Below are 21,524 nucleotides of genomic sequence, written 5' to 3'. Positions count from 1 at the left end.
AAAGGGGGAGACAGAGAACAAAACCAAACATACTAACAAAATACGGCACGAAGAGGTTGGAATTTGAGGCACCAAACATCCACAGACCCTAGTGCGGTGTGAAACATTCCCCTTCTAATCCAACCAGAGTCATGACAAACTGGAAACATAGTCTAGATTTCACCTGGGAATGGCAGCTTCTCCCTTTCTCTGCCTACTTGCATAAACTAATGTCTTTTCTCCATTAACAGTTAACTCTTTCTCTTTCCCTGGTGTTCTTTGGGGAGAAGAAGGTTTGGACACTACCCTGACTTCTGTTCTAAACCATTTCTTAGAGTAGAGTATCAGGGAAATGGATACCCTGGTTCTGGGATGAAGAATCACAATAGCAGTTGGAGAAGCAACGTGGCTTAGTGGAAAGAGCATGGGTTTGGGAGTCAGAGGCCGTGAGTTCTAATCGCGGCTCCACCACTTGTCAGCTGTGTGACTTTGGGCAAGTCACTTCATTTCTCTGTCCCTCAGTTACCTCATCTGTAAAATGGGCATTAAGACTGTAAAGTGGGACAACCTGATAAACTTGTATCTACCAGAGAAGCAGCGTGGCTCAGTGGAAAGAGCACGGGCTTGGGAGTCTTAAGTCATGGGTTCTAATCCTGGTTCCACCACATGTCTGCTGCATGACCTTGGGCAAGTCACTTAACTTCTCTGAGCCTCAGTTTCCTCATCTGTAAAATGGGCATTAAGACTGTGAGCCCCACGTGGGACAACCTGATCACCTTGTATCTATCCCGGTGCTTAGAACAGTGCTTGGCACATAGTAAGCGCTTAACAAATACCATCATCATCATTATTATCCCCAAACAATAGGATACTGGGAGATGGACATCCTTCTTGAGCATCACAAGCATGCTTTCTTCCCTGCTTTAAGAAGATCATCCAGTGGCAGGTTAGGGGTTTGGGAGAGCTGCAAAAACAAGTTTTCTATTGGTTGGAGTGACTTCACTCCATTAGGGGCACTAAATTCCCCTTCCCTTATCATTTGATTTTTTGTTTGTTTTTAAAGAGGTAGTAGAGAAGACGCTCTCCCCTCCTCCCCCCATCCCCCCGCCTTACCTCCTTCCCCTCCCCACAGCACCTGTATATATGTATATATCTTTGTACATATTTATCACTCTATTTTATTTGTACATATTTATTCTATTTATTTTATTTTGTTAATATGTTTTGTTTTGTTGTCCGTCTCCCCGTTCTAGACTGTGAGCCCGCTGTTGGGTAGGACCATCTCTCTATGTTGCTAACTTGGACTTCCCAAGCGCTTAGTACAGTGCTCTGTACACAGTAAGTGCTCAATAAATACGATTGAATGAATGAATGAAAGAAGCATGGTCAAGTGGATAGAGCATTGGCCTGGGAGTCAGAAGGACCTGGGTTCAAATCCCAGCTCTGCCAATTGTCAGCTGTGTGACTTTGGGCAAGTCACTTCACTTCTCTGTGCCTCAGTTACCTCATCTGTAAATTGGGGATTGAGAGTAAGCCTTACGTGGGACAGGGACTGTGTCCAACTCTTCTAGACTGTGAGCCCACTGTTGGGTAGGGACCATCTCTATATGTTGCCAACTTGGACTTCCCAAGCACTTAGTACAGTGCTCTGCACACAGTAAGCACTCAGTAAATACGATTGAATGAATGAATTACCTTACATCTTCTCCAGAGTTTAGTACAGTGGTTGGCACATTCATTCATTCATTCATTCAATCGTATTTATTGAGTGCTTACTGTGTGCAGAGCACTGTACTAAGCACTTGGGAAGTACAAGTTGGCAACATGTAGAGATGGTCCCTACCCAACAGTGGGCTCACAGTCTAGAAGGGGGAGACAGAGAACAAAACAAAACATAATAACAGAATAAAATAAATAGAATAAATATGTACAATTAAAATAGAGTAATAAATACGTACAAACATATATACATATATACAGGTGCTGTGGGGAAGGGAAGGAGGTAAGGAGGGGGAGGGAAGGAGGGGCACATAGTAAGCGCTTAACAAATACCATTAAAAACAAGGGAGTAGAACTAGGAATGACGCCTCCCAAACCTGCCTTCACTCCATCCAATCTCTCTTCTGATTGAAGCCACCAAAAGACTTTGGGAAGAGTCAGCCTCAAGGGTGCTGAGTTGTGGGCCAGGGGAATTTACTACTGTACATTAAAGGAAAACAAAGGATATTTACCTCTGGTGCTGAAAAAGATGTAAGAAGTTCTTTTTTTAAAAGAAAGATAATTGTGCAGAGAATCTCATCACCTCCAAGCTTTTAATCGTTGAAGATAATTCATTTTATACACAAGAGGATCTGACCCTATTCATTTACAAGGGATGCTGAAATCTGAATCGCATCACATTTTTCTTCCCAAGGCACTGCCTTTCCGGATTGATTTCAGTTTTTTCAGAGTCCCCACTGAAATCTTTTCACCCTCTTGTCCCCCCAAGTCTCTCCTTTCCAGTTTCCAAATATGGCCCCTGTGGCCTTTAATTCTATATGATTAAATATCATTATTTATAGTACTTAAGAGAAGAACTTAGCTCTTCTTCCATCCATATAATATTACACTTGGAAAGATATAAGAAGAATAATGAACTTTAAAGTTAGGAGGCAATTTCCATTTGAGACACTCAAGTTGCTCCAAAGACTAATCCCTTCAACCTTTTACCGCTAGTCAGATAGTCAATGATTAAGTACTATTACTCACTCTGAGAATCTCTAGGGAAAGTAAGAAATGGGATCCAGGTCTATAGAGGCTCAGTACCTTCGTCTATCATCTTCACCACACTTATCTCTATATAGTTTCCTCATGTTGTTTTCATAGTCCTATAGTAGGGACACTGGGAAATGTATTTTGCTGCTGATAAACTACCCAATCCCCAATTGCAGAGAATTGCAAGGTAAATTATATTTCACAGAGTCTCACTTTGGAAAATGGGCCTCTCTTTAAGGGTTGCTAAACAGAGGATCGTGAGCACTGAACACTGGTCTTGTCTGGAGAAGGCAAAGGATGAAAAGGGTGGCTTGCCATGTACACATCAACACGGAACATGTGTGAGGGTATGAATAGTCACGTAGTCTGAGGGCAATACGTTTAACCGTCTATGGACTGCCTGTTCACATACACATGGATATTATAGATTATACTATATCATATTACAGTATACATGGTAAAGTATTATTACTATATTACAGTTTCACCTTCTCTTGCTCCCTTTGCTCTCCCCCAACCCCAGCCCCAAAGCACTTATGTATTTATCTGTAATTTATTTGCATTGACGCCTGTCTCCCCCTTCTAGACTGTGACCTCGTTGTGGGCAGGGAATGTCACTGTTTATTTTTATAATGTACTTTCCCAAGGGCTTAGTACAGTGCTGTGCAAACAGTTTAATAAATGTCATAGAATGAATGAATTACTATAGTCTCCGGAAGCAAATACATCTATATAGGAATATTTAGGTAAAAATACACATACATAGCTATACATATTGCATACTTCGCATGCACATCTATACATATATATGTATGTATACATATATACACACATGCAATTGAATTTTATGGAAAATATTGGTATGAGAGATGTGTTTGTTTTAGTATGTATATATATAGGTATACACACACACATACATAATTTTTAATGGAATTTTGTGTTCTTTTTCTAGAGAGAAACTCTATTTTCCTCCCTTGGCAAAAACTGTGAGACCTGCTCCAACTGACAGGCTGTATTGCATGAAACCTGCCCCCTTCTTAAAGCTGAGGTACACAGCACTGTAGCTAGATCTCTATGACTCGGTTACATGAGGCATATCCCCAAACAGAGGAAGATGTTTACCTTGAGGCACTAGTTTTAATTTATGAGCATGTGAGCTATTTGTAATACCTCCACCAAACGGAGCCCATATGACCCGACGAATGGCTTTCACCCAATCTTCCATGTCATTCTGGGAGTTAGCCATGAGAAGGAAAGCTTCATGATTAACAGGCAACTTATCCCGGTCTCCTGAGCCACCTGAAACACAGAAAAAAAAGACACCTCTCTTAATCCCTTATTCAACACTTATCTACTAGTTGTTAGTGTCCTCTCCATCTCAGTACCCAATGTGCTTTCCTCTTGGTCTGATACTTTTTAACAAAACTATTTTGTGGCTTTTGAATATACACAAGTCCTCTTCACTGAAGTCCTAGGATCAGGAACAAGCATTTTCAACACTGGAATTTCTTTTTTCACCTCACTTTTTTTTCTCACACCTCTCCCTATTCAATTTTCTTTCCCTTCATTTTCATTATTGAATGCCATAACTGAAAGAAAAAGTAGTTTCAAAATCATTTTGGAAGATTCAGTTTATCAGAAGGTCGCCAGGTTGAGCAGAACAGTTGAGAAGGCTAGTTGGGTGGTAATTTTTTACGTTGAATGTAGGAGTTAATGGGGTGGGTGCTACATTCAGGCACTGGTGACACAGGTCAAGGCTGCCAGAGCTATGACAGAGACAGAAGCCCAGAGGAGACAGGGGTGAGAGAGACAGAGGCCCAGAAAGAAGGACTGTGAGCCCACTGTTGGGTAGGGACTGTCTCTATATGTTGCCAACTTGTATTTCCCAAGCGCTTAGTACAGTGCTCTGCATACAGTAAGCACTCAATAAATACGATTGATTGATTGATTGATAAATGACAGAGACAGAGGCTCAGAGTAGAGAGGAATGATAGAGGTAAAAGCCCAGAGAGGAGAGATGATAGAGACCCAGATAGGAGAGAGGACAGAGACAGAGGCCCAAAGGAGATAGGGTTGATAGATGTAGAGGCCCAGGGAGGAGAAATTATAGAGATAGAGGCCCAGAGGAAAGGAGAGATGACAGAAGCCCAGAGGAGTGAGAGTATAAAGAAAGAGGCCCATAGATGAGAGGAATGGTAGAGACAGAAGCCCAGAGAGAGGAAGAGATGATGGAGACAGGCCCAGAGGAGAGAAGGATGATAGAAATAGAGAAAGAGGCTCAGAGAGATGGATATGTTACAGAGACAGAAGCCCAGAGATGAGAGATGACGACAGCAGCTCAGAGGAGAGTGGGATGATTGAGACGGAGGTCCGGAGAAAAGGAGAGACAACATACACAGAGGCCCAGAGAGAGGGAGAGATGATAGAACTCAATGTCCAGAGAGAGGGAGAGGTGTCAGAGACAGAGGCCCAGAGGAAAGAGAGAGAGATGATAGAGACAGAGACCCAGAGAGAGGGCTACAGAGGGAGAGATGGCAGAGACAGAGGCCCAGACAGAAGGAGAGAGAAGGAGAGATGACAGAGAGAGGCTCAAAGGAGAAAGAAGAACTTTGATTCCAGCTCTTAGGGGCCCCCATTCTGGCCCTCTTATAGGATAGAAAGTTGAATAATAATAATAATAATAATGGCATTTATTAAGTACTTACTATGTGCAAAGCACTGTTCTAAGTGCTGGGGAGGTTACAAGGTGATCAGGTTGTCCCAAGCCAGGCTCACAGTCTTAATCCCCATTTTACAGATGAAGTAACTGCCCAGAGAAGTGAAGTGACTTGCCCAAAGTCTCACAGCTGACAACTGGCAGAGCTGGGATTTGAACCCCTGACCTCTGACTCCAAAGCCCGGGCTCTTTCCACTGAGCCACGCTGCTTCTCCGCTCAGAAGCTCTAATGGTTATGATGAGGTAACCTGCTGTAGATAGAAGGTGGCTAGCACAGTGAAATCATGGAGGAACTCCCTGAACCAAAGATCTTTACAGTATTTCAGCTTGTCACATCCCCTCCAAGAGACCTTCCCTGACTAAGCCCTCCTTTCCTCTTCTCCCACTCCCTTTTACGCTGCCTTGACTTGCTCCCTGTTTTCATCTCCCTCTTAGCCCCACAGCACTTATGTACAGATCAGTAATTTTATTTATTTATATTAATGTCTGTCTCTCCCTCTTACAGTGTCATTGAGGGCAGGGAATGTGTATGTAATATTGTTATATTGTACTCTCCCCAGTGTTTAGTACAGTGCTCAATAAATAAAATTGACTGACTGATTGGCATTTGTGCGTGGTTCACTACCACAGTAACATATCTGCCACGTTTGGTGAGATGGATATTTTTTGAACAGTTTGCTAACGCCATTCAAATTTAATGAAAAAAAAAGACATCAAGTTTAATGATTATAAAGACAATGTTAACAAAGAGTAACAACTGTAATGTTAATTATTACAGAATGCTCATGAAAAACTCCATGGACTATATAATTCAAAGGGGCAGCAAGGTTTAAGAACCTTATGCTTTTCTTCTCCCAAAGACCACCACTTATGCCATCCAAAGTACTTCTGTAATAAGAGTTGAATTGGTTAAACACTTACCATGTGCTAAGCACTGGGATAGATACAAAATAAGCAGGTCAGAAACAGTCTCTGTCCCTATCCCATAGGGGACTCACAATCTAAGGATGAAGGAAAAAGAAGCACTTCATCCCCATATTACAGGTGAGGAAACTGAGGCCCAGAGAAGTGAAGTGATTTGCTTAAGGTAAAACAGCAGGCAAGTGACAGAGCTGTGATTAAAACCCAAGTCCCCAGACTTCAGAGCACCATTACTGCCACTAAACCTGCTGCTTCCCATATTAATGCATATATTCTACAGTTTAAACTCTTAATGCTTCATCTGCTTATTTTTTCAATTGCAAGCTCTATGAGGGTATGGATCAAATTTTTTTTATAATAATTGTGGTATTTGTTAAACACTTGTTATGTGCCATGCACTGTACTAACATTCATTCATTCATTCATTCAATCATATTTATTGAGTGCTTACTGTGTGCAGAGCACTGTACTACGTGCTTGGGAAGTACAAGTCTGCAAAATATAGAGACGGCCCCTACCCAACAACGGGCTCACAGTCTAGAAGGGGGAGACAGACAACAAAACAAATCATGTAGACAGGTGTCAAGTTGTCAGAACAAGTAGAATTATAGCTATATGCACATCATTAACAAAATAGAGTAGTAAATATGTACAAGTAAAATAAATAGAGTAATAAATCTGTACAAATGTATACAAGTGCTGTGGGGAGGAGAAGGACGTAGGGCAGAGGGGGGTGGGATGGGGAGGAGGAGAGGAAAAAGGGGGCTCAGTCTGGGAAGGCCTGCTGGAGGAGGTGAGCTCTCAGTAGGGCTTTGAAGGGAAGAAGAGAGCTAGCTTGGTGGATGGGCAGAGGGAGGGCACTCCAGGCCAGGGGGAGGACGTGGGCCGGGGGTCGATGGCAGGACAGGCAAGAACGAGGCCCAGTAAGGAGGTTAGCGGTAGAGGAGCGGAGGGTGCGGGCTGGGCTGGAAAAGGAGAAAAGGGAGGTGAGGTAGGAGGGCCCGAGGTGATGGACAGCCTTGAAGCTGAGAGTGAGGAGTTTTTGCTTGATGTAGATAAAAAATAATCATATCGCACATGGGCTCACAGTCTAAATACGGGGAGAACAGGTATTTTTCAGATGAAGGAAGTGAAGCACAGAGAAATTAAGTGAATTGCCCAAGGTCACACAGCAGTCAAGAGTGCAGCCAGGATTAGAACCCAAGGACTCTGATTCCTGTGCCTGTGCTATTTTCACTAAATGACACTGCCTTCATCTCCTCTAAACCCTCCCAAGTATTCATTCAATTGTATTTATTGAGTGCTTACTGTGTGCAGAGCACACAGCTTGGGAAAGGAGAGTATTATAATAATGATGATTGATGATCCAGTACCACAGAGTTGGTTAGACACGTTCCTTGCCCACAATGAGCTCAAAGTCTTGAGGGGGGAGACAGACATTAATATAAATAAATGATTTACAGGTGAGTGATCTGTAGCATAGACGAGTCACATGGACCTGGGTTCTCACCCTAGCCCCGCCACGTGTCTGCTGTGTGATTTTGGGTAAGTCACTTATGTTTTCTGTGCCTCAGTTGCCTCATCTGTAAAATGGGGATTACGACTCTAGGCCCTATGGGGGACAGAGACTGTGTCCAACCTGATTAACTTGTGTCTATCCCAACACTAAGTACCTGGCACATAGTAAGTGCTTAACAAATACCAACGAATCCCAGCCCAACCCCAGGTTCATCTGCTGATCTTGTACCTTTAACTCACAACAGTGGATCACCTCCACATTTGGCTTCCTCTACACTGCTGGTGGAAATCCACACACCAGATGGATTTCCATATCAAAGGCCACCTCTGAAGGCCTCTATTCTATCTTAATCCTCTTCTACTTGAAACATTATCCAAACTTGGCTTCTCTGACCCTGTCCTCTCCTTGTTCTCCTCATAGTTTTCTGACTGCTCCTTCTCAGTCTGTTTCACGGGCTCCTCCTATGTCTTTCATCCTCTAACTGTGGGAGCCCCTCAAGATTCAGTTCATATTCCCCTTAGCTCTCCATCTTAGTTTTCCATCTACACCCACTTCCTTGGAGGATGAAATTTGCTCCTACAGCTTTAAGTGCCATCATCCATACCTACCTCTTTAACCTTGACTTCTCTCCTTTGCTGGCTCACATTTCCTCGGCCCTCAGGACATCTCTACTTGGATATACCACTGACACCTCACAATTAACATGTCCAAAACAGAACTCCTCAACTTCCCACACGAACCCTTTCTTCCCTGATTCTCATCACTGTCGATAACACAGCTATCCTCTTTTTCTCACAGTCATTCGATCAATGGTATTTATACTGTGCTTAAAATGTGCAGTGTACTCTACTAAGAGCTTAGGAAAGTGTAATACAGTAGAGTTGGTAGGCATGTTCCCTGCATTATCATAAACATTATCATAACCCTCCTTCATTCATTCAATCGTATTTATTGAGCACTTACAGTATGCACTAAGCGCTTGGGAAGTACAAGTTGGCAACATATAGAGACGGTCCCTACCCAACGGGCTCACAGTCTAGAATTATAGCTATATACACATCACACTTTGATCTTCACCCCCACCCCAGCCCCACAGCACTTCTCTACAGATTCTTACATTCTGTGGCTTCCCCTCTCTGTAACTGATTTGAATGTCTGTCTCCCCTTCTAGACCGGAAGCTCCTTAAGGGCAGAAGTCACGCCTACCGACTCTATTTTCTTATACTCTCCTAAACGCTTAATACGGTGCTTTGTACACAGTAAACACTCAATAAATACCATCAATTGACTGCGTGCAAAATATGTACCGATGTGCCACATGAGGTGATGAGGGTTAAGCATGGCTTGACTGTTGCGTCAGCCTCTTCACTGACCTCCCACCTCCTGCCTCTCCCCACTTTAGTTAATACTTCACTCTCTGTCCAGAGCACTTTTCTATAAAAAAATTCAGTGCACATCTCCCCACTACTCAAGAACCTCCAGTGGATGCCCATTTTCCTCCGCATCAAACGGAAGCTCCTTACCACCTTCTTTCCAGCTGGTATCACGTTGCCATCTCCGATCTTACCTTACCTTACCTCACTGATTTCTTACCCAGTCCTCACATTTCATTCCTCTAATTCACTGTACCCCGATCTCTTCTATTTTGTCTCCGATCCCTTGTCCACGTCCTTCCTCTATCCTGGAACTCCCCATTTATATTCAACAGATCGCCACTCTCCCCTCCTTCAGAGCCTTAGTAAAATCACTCCTCCATGAGGCCTTCCCCACCTAAACCCTCATTTCCCCACCTCCCTCTCCTTTCTGTGTTACCTAAGTACTTGAATCTATATCCTTTAATCACTTGATATTCAAACCAACCTCAGTCCCACAGCACTTATTTACATATGGAATTTATTTATATTAATGTCTGCTTCCTCCTCTACACTGTAAGCTCCTCGTGGTCAAAGACAGTGTCTACCAACCCTTTAGTACTTTCCCAAATACTTAAAACAATTCTCTGCACACAGTATTAAGTCAATAAATACCACTGATTAACTGATCTATCTAATGGTAATAAGGTACTGTGTTCTTGCTTTCCAGTCAGGATGTGTTATAAGTTCAGAGGGTAGGTTTATATTGTGTAATTCCCAGTGGTTCATACTGTAGTAAGTGCTTAACAAATGAATGGCATCAGTATTATTAGTATGAGTATTACTATTAGTATTCAGGCTGTTCGGCAAAGCAGGTAACAGCAAAATGTGCCTTCATTATATAAACCAGAGTAATGCATTGGGCATTTTGATGTGTTCACCATCAGATAATTTCCTGGCAATGTATCTAATAATAATATATTTTATTATTACATTGTAATACATTATAATTACAATTATAATGTACTACATTATAATACATTTTATAGAGAAGCAGCATGGTTCAATGGAAAGAGCCCGGGCTTTGGTGTCAGAGGTCATGGGTTCATATCCCAGCTCTGCCACTTGTCAGCTGAGTGACCTTGGGTAAGTCACTTAACTTCTCTGAGCCTCAGTTACCTCATCTGTATAATGGGGATTAAGACTGTGAGCCCCATGTGGGACAACCTGATCAACTTGTATCCTCCCAGCGCTTAGAACAGTGCTTTGCACATAGTAAGTGCTTAACAAATGCTATTATTATTATTATTATTATTATTATTATTATTATTATTATTATTATTAAGCACTTAATACAGGCCAAGCATGGTGGCAGATTCAAGATAACTAGGTCAGACAATCCGTGTCCTACATTAGGCTCCCAGTCTACATAAGGAGGGAGAACAGGTACTGAACCCCATTTTTCAGATGAGGAAATTAAGGTAGAGATAAGGTAAGTGACTTGCCTAAGGTCATACGGCAGGCAAGTGGCAGAATTGGGATGAGACCCCAGTTCCTCTGGTTCCTGGCCCATGCTCCTTCCACTATTTCATTCATTCATTCAATCGTATGTATTGAGTGCTTACTGTGTGCAGAGCACTGTACTGAGCGCTTGGGAAGTACAAGTTGGCAACACACAGAGACGGTCCCTACCCAACAGTGGGCTCACAGTCTAGATGGTGGAGACAGAGAACAAAACAAAACATATTAACAACATAAAATAAATAGAATAAATATGTACAAATAAAATGAATAGAGTAATAAATACGTACAAACACATACACATATATACAGGTGCTGTGGGGAGGGGAAGGAGGTAAGGCAAGAGGGATAGGGAGGGGGACGAGGGGGAGAGGAAGGAGGGGGCTCAGTCTGGGAAGGCCTCCTGGAGGAGGTGAGTTCTCAGTAGGGCTTGCTCCCAGGACTCCTGGAATAGAGCTTCTGTTTTAATAGTAATAGTAATTATGGTATTTGTTAAGTGCTTACTATGTGCCGAGGACTGTTCTAAGTGTTGGGGTAGATACAAGGTTATCAGGTTGTCCCATGTGGGGCTCACAGTCTGAATCCCCATTTTACAGATGAGGTAACTGAGGCAAAGGGAAGTTAAGTGACTTGTCCAAGGTCACACAGCAGACAAGTGGCAGAGCCAGGATTAGAACCCATGACCTTCCACCTCCCAGTCCCGTGCTTTATCCATTAATCTACGCTTCATAAGAGTCACCCAGTGTAGGCCCAAAGAAAGTGTCCCGGCCCTGGCCCACGTCACTGGCCATAATAATAATAATAATGATGGCATTATAATGATGGCGCAGTCCTTCTAGACTGTGAGCCCACTGTTGGGTAGGGACTGTCTCTATACGTTGCCAACTTGTACTTCCCAAGCGCTTAGTACAGTGCTCTGCACACAGTAAGTGCTCAATAAATATGATTGATTGATTGATTAAGCGCTTACTATGTGCAAAGCACTGTCCTAAGCTCTGGGGAGGCTACAAGGTGATCAGGTTGTCCCACAGGGGGCTCACAGTCAATCCCCATTTTACAGACGAGGCAACTGAGGCACAGAGAAGTTAAGTGACTTGCCCAAAGTCACCCAGCCGGCAACTGGCGGAGCCGGGATTTGAACCCATGACCACGGACTCCAAAGCCCGAGCTCTTTCCACTGAGCCACGCTGCTTCTGGCCATGTGGCATGTGAGCAGTTGCACCCTAGACAGTTGGCACTGGGTTATCTTCTTGGGTGAATGCCTCGATTCCTGGGGTGGGTCCCTGAGTGATCCCACTGACTCAATAAATTATCTTTATCATACGTGTGTGTAGGTGTGACTCCTCTTAGGGCAGGAGATCCGACCCTTTCTGAAAAAGGTTAAGATTCAAGGCTTACACATATTTGAGAAGCAGGGAATGTGTCCTCCACCTCAGATATATTTTACTCTCTCTCCCCAAAGCTTAGTTTTTTTTAAAATGGTATTTATTAAGCACTTACTATGTGCCAGGCACTGTTCTAAGTGTGGGGGTAGAGACGAGCTAATCAGGTTGGACGCAGCCCCTGTTATTCAATCGTATTTATTAAGCGCTTACTGTGTGCAGAGTACTGTAGTAAGCACTTGGGAAAGTACAATACATGGGGCTCCCAGTCAGTCAATCAATCAATCAATCAATCGCATTTATTGAGCACTTACTGTGTGCAGAGCACTGTACTAAGCACTTGGGAAGTACAAGCTGGCAACATATAGAGACAGTCCCTACCCAACAGTGGGCTCACAGTCTTTATCCCCATTTTACATATGAAGTAACTGAGGTCCAGAGAAGTGAAGTGACTTACCCAAGGTCACACAGCGGGCAAGAGGCAGAACTGGGATTAGGACCAAGTCCTCCTTGACTCCCAGGTTCAAGCTCTATTCACTCCGCCATGCTGCTTGCACGGGCTTGGGAGTCAGAGGATGCGGGTTCTAATCCTGGCTCCGCCACTTGTCCGCTGTGTGGCCTTGGGCAAGTCACTTAACTTCTCTGTGCCTCAGTTACTTCATCTGTAAAATGGAGATTAAAAGTGTGAGCCCCATGTGGGACTACCAGATTACCCTGTACCTACCCCAGCATTTAGAACAGTGCTTGGCACATAGTAAGTGCTTAACAAATACCACAATTATTATTAGTAGTACTAGTATTATTGTTATGATGGCATTTATTAAGCGCTTACTATGTGCAAAGCACTGTTCTAAGTGCTGGGGAGGTTACAAGGTGATCAGGTTGTCCCACAGGGGGCTCACAGTCTTAATCCCCATTTTACAGATGAGGTAACTGAGGCCCAGAGAAGTGAAGTGACTTGCCCAAAGTCACACAGCTGACAAGTGGCAGAGCCGGGATTGGAACCCATGACCTTTGACTCCAAAGCCCATGTTCTTTCCACTGAGCCATGCTGCTTAGTTCGGTGCTCCACACACAGTAAGCATTCAATAAATATGACTGATTGAAGCAGATTGATCTATAGGCTAAACTACAGTGTGAGTAATCAAACGTATTGATTTTTAATCCTGGTTCTGCCCAGTGCAGCTGCCAATCTCTGTGCCTCAGTTTCCTCATATGGTAATTATTAAGTGCTTAACTATGAGCCAAGTGCCTTGGGAGAGTCACTTGACTTCTCTGGGCCTCAGTTTTCTCTTACGTAAAATAGGGATAAAATACCTGTTCTTCCTCCCCCTTAGACTGATACACCTGTTGGGTAGCGACTATGTTTGATCTAATTATCAGGTATCTACCCCGGCACTTGTCACAGAGTAGTGCTTAACAACTACTACAGTTATTACTATTATTATTTTTGATAATAATAAGGTATTATCAAGGATGATGATGTTAATAACAAGCACTGTGCTAGACACTGCAGTTGATTCAAGAAAATCACACTGGCCATATACCCTGTCCCTCATGGGGCTCACAGTCCAAGAGGCAGGAAGAACAGTTATTTTTTTCCTCGTGTGATAAAACTGAGGCACAGAGAAGTCAAGTGAGTTACCCAAGATGAGAAGCAGCGTGGTTCAGTGGAAAGAGCCCGGGCTTAGGGGTCAGAGGTCATGGGTTCAAATCCCGGCTCCGCCAACTGTCAGCTGTGTGACTTTGGACCAGTCACTTCACTTCTCTGGGCCTCAGTTACCTCATCTGTAAAATGGGGATTAAAACTGTGAGCCCCCCCCCCATGGGACAACCTGATCACCTTGTAACCTCCCCAGTGCTTAGAACAGTGCTTTGCACATAGTAAGCGCTTAACAAATACCCTCATTATTATTATTATTATGACACAGCAGGTAAATGGTGGAGTTGGGAATAGAATCCTGAATAATAATAATAATAATAATGGCATTTTTTAAGCGCTTACTATGTGCAAAGCACTGTTCTAAGCACTCATAGTGCCATGCTCCTTTCATTAGGCCACCCATGTCAGGCAGCCAGCCAGTCATATATATTGAGCGCTTACTGTGTGCAGAGCATGATAATAGGAACTTGAGAGAGTACAATATAACAATAAAGAGATACATTCCCTGTCCACCACGAGCTTTCAGTCTAGAGGAAGTACACTTGTGTGTACAACCAATTCTGCCAGAATGCCGGTTTTCACAATGCAGCGGGGCTCAGTGGAAAGAGCCTGGGCTTGGGAGCCAGAGGTCATGGGTTCTAATCCCGACTCCGCCACTTGTCAGCTGTGTGACTTTGGGCAAGTCACTTAACTTCTCTGGGCCTCAGTTCCCTCATCCGGAAAATGGGGATTAAAACTGTGAGCCCCACGTGGGACAGCCTGATCACCTTGTATCCCCCCCAGCGCTTAGAACAGTGCTTTGCACATAGTAAGCGCTTAACAAATACCATCATTATTCTTATTATTATTAAAATGCAATAGGAGAATGAGGAAATGTTCTTCTGAGCCATATGCAGTCAGGAGAAATGGCTCTGGATCGTTGCTCCACCCTCAGCCCCACAGCACTTATGCACATAATCCGTAATTTATTTATTTATATTAATGCCTATCTCCCCATCTAGACTGTAAGCTCCTTTTTAAAAAAATCGTATTTGTTCAGTGCTTACCATGTGTCAAACATTGTTCTAAGCCCTGGGGTAGATCCTAGTTAAGTAGGTTGGACACAGTCTCTGTCCCACATGGGACTAACAGTCTAAAATGGAGGGAGACAAGGAGAACTGAGGTACAGAGAAGTTAAGTGACTTGCCCCAGTGCTCAAGAAATACCATGGATGGATTGATCTGTAACGCGGCATTGTAGAATAATGCAGCCCCCACATTCTCTGAAAACTAAGTGGACCTGACGATTAGAAGAAAGAATACATCAATACAACAATAATGTCCTTTTAAACTACTACACAGATGCCATGCCATGTGGACCTGACGATTAGAAGAAAGAACACATCAATACGACAATAATGTCCTTTTAAACTACTACACAGATGCCATGCCATGTCTTTAAGTGCGTATTTGCTTCATCCTCCTCTTACTTGGGAAACACGAGCAGGTTAAATTAGAAAAAAAAGAGAAAAAGCCAAGTTGTTAGGGAAAGAAGAGATGTGGCCCCACTCCGGAGAAGGTGTGTGATTGGAATTCAAGCAGATAAGAATAGAGAAGGAGGTATGTGCTGGTTTCCATGGAATTGCCTTAATATAAACAGAATTTGTACCTACTAAATCCCTGCTAATCTGAGTGAGGGAGTCGATGCTAAGTGACAAGCCAATCACTGCAAGCCAAGGGACTGCTTGGTCTTAGTATTAATTACTGTTTAACTCTACTGTAATTCCTGACTCCGTGCTGATTTGCAAGGTGAATGGGACTCAGTAAGGAGATTTATTCCTCTCTCTTCCCCCCCACCCCTCCATGCCTCTTACCAGCTTTACTTGCCTTCAAATCCCACTGAATGGGATATCCTTTTTGGATTTTAAGATTTTTTTTTTTCTTTTATGGTATTTGTTGAGCGCTTACTAATTGCCAGGCACTGTACTAAGCCCTGGGGTAGATACGAGCTAATCAGGTTGGACACAATCTGGGTCCCCACATGGGGTTCACAGTCTTAATCTCCATTTTCCAGATGAGGTAACTGAAGCACAGAGAAGTGAAGTGACTGGCCCAAGGCCACACAGCAGACAAGTGGCACAGCTGGGATTAGAACCCAGGTCCTCTGATTCCCAGGACTGGGGTCTTTCCACTAAGCCATGTTGCTTCCCATAGAATCTAAATGGCAGGGTATTTTGACCCTTTCATCGCTGATGACTGCGAAATAGCTCCCAGATATGTCAACTACTGTCTATTCTATAATAATAATAATAATAATAATAATAATAATAATAATAATGGCATTTGCTAAGTGCTTACTATGTGCAGAGCACTGTTCTAAGCGCTGGGGGGGATACAAGGTGATCAAGTTGTCCCATGTGGGGCTCACAGTCTTAATCCCCATTTTCCAGATGAGGTAACTGAGGCTCAGAGAAGTTAAGTGACTTGCCCCAGGTCACACAGCAGACATGTGGCGGAGTCGGGATCCAAACCCATGACCTCTGACTCCAAAGCCCGGGCTCTTTCCACTGAGCCATACTGCTTCTCTATATTCTCTATATTCTCTATTCTAGCAGCATGGCTCAGTGGAAAGAGCAAGAACTTGGGAGTCAGAGGTCATGGGTTCTAATCCCAACTCCTCCACATGTCTGCTTTGTGACCTTGGGCAAGTCACTTAACTTCTCCAAGCCTCAGTTACCTCATCTGTAAAATGGGGATCAAGACTGTGAGCCCCACATGGGACAATGTGATCACCCTGTATCCCCCCAGTGCTTAGAACAGTATTTTGCACATAGTAAGCCCTTAACAAATGCCGTTATTATAATTATTATTATTGACAGCTTACTGTTTGCAGAGCACTGTACTAAGTGCTTGGAAAGTACAATTCGGCAACAGATAGATACAATCCCTATTCAACAACGGGATCACAGTCTAGAAGGGGGGAGACAGACAACAAAACAAAACAAGTAGACAGGCATCAATAGCATCAAAAATAAATAGAATAATAGATATATATGTATTATTAATAAAATAAACAGAATAATAAATATGTACATATATATACAAGTGCTGTGGGGCAGGGAAGGGGGTAGAGCAGGGGGAGGGAGTCGGGGCGATGGGGAGGGGAGGAGAAGCAGAGGAAAAGGGGGGCTCAGCCTAAGTCAACTAATGGACGGCTTGGGGTTTACTTTGTATAAATCTAACAGTGTTTCCTCTACCCTCTTTTCTCTTGCGAGACTTCCAACAGGTTACCAATGGCAGGGCCTGTGTCCAACCTGATCAGTTTGTATCTACCCCAGCACTTGGAACAGTGCTTGACACATATTAAGGGTTTAACAAATATTTTTAACTGATGATGTTGTGATGTGTAAGATGATAATAATAACGATAGCATTTATTAAGTGCTTACTATGTGCAAAGCATTGTTCTAAGCGCTGGGGAGGTTACAAGATGATCAGGTTATCCCACGGGGGTCTCACAGTCTTAATCCCCATTTTACAGATGAGGGAACTGAGGCCCAGAGAAGTTAAGTGACTTGCCCAAAGTCACACAGCTGGCTATTGGCAGAGCCAGGAGTTGAACCCATGACCCCTGACTCCAAAGCCTGTGCTCTTTCCACTCAGCCACACCGCTTCCCCAGTGTTTAGAACAGTGCTTTGCACATTTCCCCCCATCCCCCCAGCCTTACCTCCTTCCCCTCCCCACAGCACCTGTGTATATATATATATACACACATACATATATATGTATATATATATATACATATATATATATGTTTGTACGGATTTATTACTCTATTTCACTTGTACATATTTATTCCATTTATTTTATTTTATTAATATGTTTTGTTTTGTTGTCTGTCTCCCCCTTCTAGACTGTGAGCCCGCTTTTGGGTAGGGACCGTCTCTATATGTTGCCAACTTGTACGTCCCAAGCGCTTAGTACAGTGCTCTGCACACAGTAAGCGCTCAATAAATACGATTGAATGAATGAATGAATGAATGAATGAATGAATGGAGATTAAGACTGCCAACGCTATGTGGGACAGGGAGTTTGTCCAAGCTGATTAGCTTGTATCTACCCCAGTTCTTGGTACAGTGCCTGACCCAGAGTAAGTGTTAGCAATATTGTGAAGGTAGAACCAGCAGGATTTGGTGAATATTGAATAGGTAGGTTGAATGAGTTGCTTAAAAAAGACTTTCACATCTTTGAGGGCTTTGCTCTTCTCAAGCTATACCCGACTCCAGTGAAAAACTCACCATTTCCAGGATTTAGCTTTCACCTCCAAAAAATGACTCCCAAATCTATCTGGTTAGCCCTAGCCCTCACATCTCTCCCTATTGGTAGTCTCCCAATTATTTTGCCTTTATGTCATTTCCATAGAAGAAATTTAAACTATGTTGAAAACTGAAAACATATTCCTTCCAAAATCCTCAACTCCACCTTACTGATCCACCCCAGTTGAAAACACCCTCATCCTCCCTCTTTCCAAAGCCCAAAACCTTGGGATTATCCTTGATTCCTCCCTTTTTTTCAACACTCAAATTCAGATTGTTGTTAATTCCTGTTGGTTCTTCCTCCACAATCCCTGGATCCATCCTTTTCTCGCCATCCAAACCACCACCATCCAGCCTAAATTCTTGTCATATCCTGGTTTGACTACTGAATCGGTTTCTTCACAGATCTCCCTGTTCCCAGCCTCATCCCTCTCCAGGCTTTATTTCACATTGCCACTCGGAATGTCTTTTTAAAGCGTCACATGTGACTCCCTTCCTTTAAAACCTTCAGTGGTTACTCAGCCATCTCAAACAGAAACTCCTATTAACTTTTAGGACCCTCGATCAGCTCACTTCCTCTTCATAATCTGCTTTTCTTCTTCTACAACTCCCCAGCTTGTATTCCACATTTGCAGTCACAGTTCCTCGTTACCTGGCCTAAATTCCTAATAATCAAAATCTATGCTACAGTTTCTCAGTTTGAAATTGTTTGTTATTTACTGAAACAGCACAGGCCCTTGGAATTGCCATTGAGTCCCAATTCTGCCTCCTGCCAATTGTGTGACCTTGGACGAGTCACTTACCTTCTCTGTACCTGACTTTCCTCATCTGTGAAATGGGGATCACTCTCCCCCTCATGTGAGGCAGGGGATGTGTCTGTTAGAGAAACAACGTGGTCTAGTGGATAGAGCATGGAGAAGGACCTGGGTCCTAGTCCCTGCTCTGCCACTTGTCTGCTGTGTGATCTTTAGCAAGTCACTTAACTTCTCTGTTCCTCAGTTACCTCATATGTAAAATGAGGATTAAGATGGTGAGCCCTATGTGGGACGGGAACTGTGTCCAACCCAATTTTCTTGTATCCATCTGAGAGCTTAGAACGGTGCCTGGCACACAGTAAAGTGCTTGACAAATACGACAGTAATTATTATTATTACCCCAGAACTTAGTACAGTGCTTGGCACATAGTAGGTGTTTAATTAATACCACAGTAATTACTGTTTTTATCCTGTGCCGCTGCTTCCCTCAGCCTCACAGTCTATGAGCTACCTTATTTCTGGTTACTGTGCAGTTTTTTCTGTCATCCACTGCTATTTCATCCATGTTTTCTTCAAAATTGGGCTTCGGTGTAGCCTTTCAGCTCTTTCCTTGATCTCCTCTCTTGAGTTCACCAGGCCGCTATGTGACCTAGAGGATAGAGTGTGGGCCCAGGAGTCAGAAGGACCTGGGTTCTAATCCTGGCTATGCCACAGGTCTGCTGCGTGACCTTGGGCAAGTCACTTAATTTCTATGCACCTTCGTTACCTCATTTGTAAAAGGGGATTAAAAGTGTGAGTCCCATGTTGGACAGGGACTGTATCCAACCTGATGAACTCATGTCTATACCAGCGTTTAGAACAGTGCTTCAAGCTTGTGGGCTGGTGAATAACAGCATGACTTCAATGCTGACATCTTGCTATGTTCTAGGACTTCTTTGTTGGATGGCCCTTTCTTCATTCATTCAATCGTATTTATTGAGCGCTTACTGTGTGCACAGCACTGTACTAAGCACTTGTGAACTAATAGTCGGCAACGTATAGAGACGGTCTTTACCCAACAACGGGCTCACAGTCTAGAAGGGGGAGGCAGACAACAAAACAAAACACGTAGACAGGTGTCAAAGCTTTATGCACATCATTAACAAAATAAATAGAATAGTAACTATGTACAAGTAAAATAAATGGAGTAATAAATCTGTATAAATATATACAAGTGCTGTATATATAAGTATATATATATATATAAGTATAACTTATTATATCCATCATTGTCACTAACTGAGAAGCAGCATGGCTTAATGGAAAGAACATGGATTTGGGACTCAGAGGATGTGGGTTCTAATCCCAGTTCTGCCACATGTCTGCTGTGTGACCATGGGCAAGCTGCTTAACTTCTGTGTGACTGTTCCCTCATCTGTAAAATGGGGATTAAGGCTGTGAGCCCCACGTGGGACAATCTGATTACCTCGTATCTGCCCCAGTGCTTGGAACAGTGCTTGGCACATAGTAAGTGCCTAACAAATATTATTATCATTATTATTACTAGTATTAGAGAAGCAGCGTGGCTTGAGTGGAAAGGGCCCGGGCTTGGGAGTCAGAGGTCGTGAGTTCTAATCCGGGCTCCGCCATTTGTCAGCTGTATGATTTTGGGCCAGTCGCTTCACTTCTCTGTGCCTCAGTTACCTCATCTGTAAAATGGGGATTAAGACTGTGAGCCCCACGTGGGCCAACCTCGTTACCTTGTATCAACCCCAGAGTTTAGAACAGTGCTTTGCACATAGTAAGCGCTTAACAAATATCATCATCATCATCATCATCATCATCATCATTGTGTGTGCGCCCCCTTGTGTCTACACTGGAAAAGCATCCTTAAGGATTTGAGGCCCAAACTGTCAGGCAATAATAATGATGATAATGATGGCATTTATTATTATTATTAACAATAATAATAATAATAATAATGGTATTTGTTAAGCGCTTACTATGTGCAAAGCACTGTTCTAAACACTGGGGAGGTTACAAGGAGATCAGGTTGTCCCACGGGGGGCTCACAGTTTTTAATCCCCATCATCATCAATCATATGTATTGAGCGCTTACTGTGTGCAGAGCACTGTACTGAGCGCTTGGGAAGTACAAGTTGGCAACATATAGAGACAGTCCCTACCCAGCAGTGGGCTCACAGTCTAAAAGGGGAAGACAGAGAACAAAACCAAACATACTAACAAAATAAAATAAATAGAATAGATATGTACAAGTAAAATAAATAAATAAATAAATACAGTAATAAATATGTGCAAACATATATACATATATACAGGTGCTGTGGGGAAGGGAAGGAGGTAAGATGGGGGGGATGGAGAGGGGGACGAGGGGGAGAGGAAGGAAGGGGCTCAGTCTGGGAAGGCCTCCTGGAGGAGGTGAGCTCATTTTACAGATGAGGTAACTGAGGCACAGAGAAGTTAAGTGACTTGCCCAAAGTCACACAGCTGACAGTTGGTGGAGCTGGGATTTGAACCCATGACCTCTGACTCCAAAGCCGGTGCTCTTTCCACTGAGCCACGCTGCTTCTCTACGCGCTTACTATGTGCAAAGCACTGTTCTAAGCGCTGCAATCAATCAGTGACACTTATTAAGCGATTACAGCACTGTTCACTTTACTAAGTGCTA

General features: G+C 43.3%; 1 protein-coding gene across 1 annotated transcript in view; it reads right to left on the bottom strand.

Annotated features, from left to right (window-relative positions):
• Positions 1–21,524, bottom strand: part of ARHGAP22 (Rho GTPase activating protein 22) — a 372,891-nt gene that overhangs the window by 94,007 nt on the left and 257,360 nt on the right. The window contains exon 3 of the mRNA XM_038743958.1: positions 3,856–4,032. Within this exon, the coding sequence (XP_038599886.1) occupies positions 3,856–4,032 (177 nt within the window). The remainder of the gene's footprint in view (positions 1–3,855; positions 4,033–21,524) is intronic.

This window comes from Tachyglossus aculeatus, chromosome 3 (assembly GCF_015852505.1).
Source record: "Tachyglossus aculeatus isolate mTacAcu1 chromosome 3, mTacAcu1.pri, whole genome shotgun sequence".
Lineage (NCBI taxonomy): Eukaryota > Metazoa > Chordata > Mammalia > Monotremata > Tachyglossidae > Tachyglossus > Tachyglossus aculeatus.
This window is presented reverse-complemented; position numbering and strand designations above follow the sequence as displayed.